Source organism: Bactrocera latifrons, unplaced genomic scaffold (assembly GCF_001853355.1).
Source record: "Bactrocera latifrons isolate USDA-ARS-PBARC rearing strain unplaced genomic scaffold, ASM185335v1 scaffold_53, whole genome shotgun sequence".
In the NCBI taxonomy this organism is placed as follows: domain Eukaryota; kingdom Metazoa; phylum Arthropoda; class Insecta; order Diptera; family Tephritidae; genus Bactrocera; species Bactrocera latifrons.
Genome location: NW_017537190.1, coordinates 884,526 through 889,729, shown reverse-complemented (window position 1 = coordinate 889,729; position 5,204 = coordinate 884,526). Strand labels below are relative to the sequence as shown.

Sequence of the window (5,204 nt, the reverse complement as noted above, 5' to 3'; positions counted from 1 at the left end):
TGAAATTTGTATTACAAAACTTTCCTGATTTGCTTTCAGAATTCTATTTTGTATTTAATATTTATTTGAATGTATTCTTTATCTTCAGACGGCTGTAATCGCTGATGCCGATGAAAACATCGCCGAATTGGCATTCCAATATGGACGTAATGTAGGTTTAGCGTTTCAACTGGTCGACGATATGCTGGACTTTGTCTCAACCGCCGAAACAATGGGTAAACCAACGGCTGCCGATTTRAAATTGGGCCTCGCCACTGCGCCGGTGCTCTTCGCATGCGAAAAGGTGAGTTTTCTATACACTAGGATCATTTGGCTTATATGTTTTCTAGGATCATATAGTATACAGTTATTATATTTTTAAGAAAGACGTACCCACATATTTTCCAATTAAACACAATCACAGTTTTTGCAATGATCACTCACTCCCCCGCGTAACTTCATTTGCTTAATTCGAAATTCCACAAACGRCTAATAAGCAAATATTTGAATGCACATCAATCTCAATATCGCGCTATAAATGACACTTCCTTATTTCTTATTTCTACAAAGCATGTTTTTTGAACGATAACATCAGAGCATTTATCCATCTCCCATTCCCTCAATAATCCCGCTCGTAGGTGTGTGCAACACGCCTTCGCTTTATGAGCCGCTACGCGTTGCATACAAGTGTCAAATAAACTACAGATTAATGCTGCTGCTGGTCAAATAAATCTCGATACAAACACTTAATTATGCAATTTTGCACGGTCGCATTCATGCTCGCCATAATACAGTTCCTTATGTTCTCTAGCGCGGCTTGTCAGACGCATATTGATTGTTGAATTTTGCACTTTATTGCACTTAAATGCGTTTATTGTCTCATTGTACATATTTATATTCATACATATGTGCATAAATACATTGTTGCTGTGAGGGCTCAGATTTATGACGTTTACTTTGGACGCAATAAAATTGTATTTGTAGTGCGTAGAATGTAGTATGCTAGTATACAGAAGGTGGAGTAAGCTTAGTAGTGTTCTGTCGATCTTCACTAGTGAACTGAAATTTATAATCGATATAGCCTTTTTTAAAGAAAACATACATACACTTCAAAATTAAGGAGGAATGTTTATTATCATTTGAAAGATTTGAATTGATTTTTGAAGATTACATTTCTCAAATGTTGGCCRCGGCTACGTCTCGGATGATCCATYCAGAARAAATTTGTAATCATTTARAGCAAGGTGCGTACTATGAWTTGGATAGATAAGAACGTCACAACTATGCTCCCCGAGCATTTTGCGAGCCACTATCGATGCTTAATTCCTCTTCTAGTGGCCAATTCCGATCGCTTCAGACAGTCTAATTGTTGACAGTATACCTGCGAATTAACAGTTTTGCCGTAGAAGAGCAACTCATAGTGGAAGATTCTCTTTCAGTCCTAACAGACACATAACAAGATCTTCCGTCCAACAAGATAACCGTCAGTCCTGACTTAGCTACCGTTTGTGCTGCCTCACCGCGACTCAGCTATTACCAGTAACCAGTTAAAGGGGATTCAGCTGTTAGAAAATGTTAGCTAACTAGAAATATTATGTTAAAGTTCAAAAGCTATAGGTTTTCTTCAAATTTAAGTTCAGATCTTTAATTAAAGACCACCTGAAAATGGTGAAGCAGGTTTACAGTTCAGAACGGAAAATTTAAGAAAAGAAAAATGTTACTTTCATACAAATTCCCTCGCTGTTTTGAAAAGTCATGGTTAACAGCTGGTAATGACAGTGAGTTAATCTTTACCAAACATACAACTATTATCAAAATGATGATAACATTTGTCATTAACAGTTGCCTTCATAACATTACCGTACCTAACATACAACTGTTACCMAAATAATGATAACATCTGTCATTAACAGTTGGGTTCATAACATTACCCAATCGAATGTTATTCTSTCTCACACGCATTAAAATAAATTCCTACAAGGCATTACGGCGCTTTAAATGCAATTCAAGTTGAAACAGATAATAAAGCATTAAAATAGCAATGACTCAAATTCAAATCAAATATGTGCATACCTATTTACTCGAAACAAAAATAAAAAGACGATGCTACGCAATTCCAAAACYAGCAGTGCATCATAAAATTACTTAGTTGGCATCATATATTAAGGAATTTTGCAGTAWCACCCCTTTAACACCGCTACAAAATCTGCCTTCCCTCCTTCGACACTAATTGCGACTAACACTCGGTTTGAATAGTTTTTCGAAAATTGATATGCGAAGCAATTTGTTTGGACGTGAGGCGGRTTTTAATCCGCAGCCGTTGAGCGTAGCATAGAAGCGAGGCAGTAGAGTGGCAGGAGCGAYTTGTGTTATGCGTCAAATGAATTGYGCGCATATGTGTRCGTATGTGTACGTGCCAACAGTTGACATTTGTGACGGTTGTGACAGGTGCGCAGCGACAGTTATAAAAATGGAATAACGCCAGTTGCGCATCGCTAACAATGACAATGCCTGTTAGAGCATTGTAGGGTGTCACTCAATCAGAGTGAAATGGTTCAGTTCAGTCTGTGCTTGCGGGCGTTCAATGGGTGYTGTTATACATATGATCAAAGCGTCAATTATTGTGCCCCTCAACATWCCTGTGAGTTTGTCGTGTTTTTGTGGTTAAGCGCTGCTCCGGTCGTATAAATGTATGCCCTGCTGCGCAACGCTCATTCATGSTTGTCGCTTTATCGAAATYGTAGCCTGACACTGAATWTYCGCCACAGTTGTCTGCTTTTAGGCGCTTTAGGTATATCACTTACATTTGTGGTGGATTATTGTGTGTTCTGTGGAAAAGCTTATGATGCTTTGGGACGATTTTAATCGTGGTGTGAATTTAGCTTTGCTCATTTGTGAAACGTTTGCGAAAATATGTTTGTGTTAGGTTTAAGCTTAGTTTTTATTAATATTTATTTTATTATAATAAAAACATTTTTTTGTCCTAAAATATAGCCTATCTTTAAGCGATGCATATGTTTCCGCAAAGATCCGCACCTTTGAGCGAAGCATAAATTACAGTAAAGTTYCCCTATATCATCATTTCAGTRTTTTKTGTGTGTGTGATATTGTTTTTRTGATTAAGACAGTCTGAAATTTTTTTGTTTGGTTTTCAAATGTTTCTTGATAAAAATGGGTGTATACTAGTCTATAAAATATTGAAAACATGAATACCAGTTCGTACTAAATTAGTAATTGTTAAGTTTAATGCCAGTTAACGGTTAAACTTCTTTATACTTAGATTACTATTATATTACTATTATCAAAATATTGATTTTTTACTTCCCGAATCTTAYTCACATTTCTACTGATAAAAATGGGTGTATACTAGTCTATTAAATATTCATAATATTTAAACCAGTTTGTTAGTTATTTATGATACCAGTTTATTAATTGCAAGTTATATGTCAGTTTGAGGCTTTACTTCTTTATACCAGATTGCTATTGTCAAAATATTGAGTCCTTACTTCGCGTATGTAACTGAAAGATCAATTTTGGTAAATTTAGACTTATTCTATTCTTTTGAAAATCAATGTTTTCAATATTCTAGTAAGCAATTATACTACTCTATATTACGAAACAGCAGCATTTTATGACTGATAATAATAAAATCGCTGCCTACCTTTGGGCGAAGCTTAGTCAAGTCCCATCCAATAAGCGATCAAGGAAATTAAAATGTTGTGCAGAATAAAATAAATTCACTATAGTTGATAAGGCCTTAAATCATATTAAAAAAATTTAATATCTTTTATTTTTATTTTTAAACTTTATGAAGTCTATATTAGTAATAAACTTCGACTAATTCTAAATTATTTAAAATCTTTTAAATAAGTTTAAGGAGCTAGTGAGTGATAATACTCCATTTTACAAAGAATAGTACTACGATCTTTTTGCTGTAAAAAAAAAAATGTTGCCTACCTTTAAGCAAATTATCCATTATTTACGATTTGCTAGTAAGTGATGATATTTCTTTTTACATTTTTACAAAGTACTACCATTTTATTCCYGAAAATAAACMAAATGTTGCCTACCTTTAGGCGAATCATTTAGCAAAGTTTCACACCCGCATAGTAATAGCATATTTGCAGACTCGCCGTTATTATAAGGAAAATTAAATAATTATACATAGTTGACACATTCTATACATAGTTGACAACGCATATTCTGATTAAAAAGTCCTTTAAGTCAGTTTTTAAAAAAATTTCAAATTGGTGTTTTGTTTATTAGCCAGATAATAAAACATATCTAATAATATCAATATAAACCCATACTACCATTGAATATATAATAAAATTTAACTCTCTTCTCCCCGATAGTATCCCGAACTCAATCCGATGATAATGCGCCGTTTCAGCGAACCCGGCGATGTTGAACGTGCCTTCGAACTAGTCCACAAATCGCAYGGACTCGAACAGACGCGCTTYTTGGCCAAGAAGCACTGCATCGAAGCGATACGATTGGCGCAGGAGCTGACCGAGTCGCCATACCAGAAGGGTCTGCAAGTGGTCGCGGATTTAGTCATTAATCGTATGAAATAATAGCTTAAGTTACGGGTGCAGGGGGCAACTGGTGCAACACATAATAGTGCAACATAACACAAAAACAAAAACAAAAAAATACAGAAATCAAAAAAAGAACATTTGCAAATGTTAAATATAATTGAAATATGCTTATATACATTTTTATAAATATACACACACACATATAATATATAATTTGTAACTATATGAAAATAATTATAAAACGACAAAAACAAGTCCAAAATAAATTATGTATAGATTTTATATGCAAATATGCAGAAATTGAAAAATATGTAAAAACAAAAAAAAAAAAAACTGTAAAATACACAAATTAAGTAAATAATTGTTGTTGTAAAAACACTAAAGCGAAAAAAAATTAGAAAAAAAATTGTATGCGTGTTATATAAAGATAACTGTGTGTATTGCAATGAACTACAAGTAACAACAAAGCATAGCAAAAACTATGCTTCTACTGTTGTTATTGTTATTATTATTTTTTTGCTTCACTTGTGTAAAGCATGAATATAGTCTAAACAAACAGAAATATTATTTTAATAATTTTATGCATTAGTATGTAAGTCTTGTTGACATTGTAAATAATTTATGATAATGTAAAGCGGAGTTCGAAAAGCAGAAAAAATACAAATAAAAAACTAAAAAAATTAT

At 33.6% G+C, this 5,204-nt stretch overlaps 1 protein-coding gene across 1 annotated transcript in view; it reads left to right on the top strand.

The window, feature by feature from the left end:
- LOC108974158 (decaprenyl-diphosphate synthase subunit 1) overlaps nucleotides 1-4,671 on the top strand; it is a gene marked incomplete in the record, with an annotated part of 75,484 nt that extends 70,813 nt beyond the window's left edge. Inside the window, 2 exon segments of the mRNA XM_018941842.1 lie at nucleotides 89-283; nucleotides 4,335-4,671. Coding sequence (XP_018797387.1) covers nucleotides 89-283; nucleotides 4,335-4,556 — 417 coding nt within the window.
- Nucleotides 4,672-5,204: the final 533 nt, after the last annotated feature.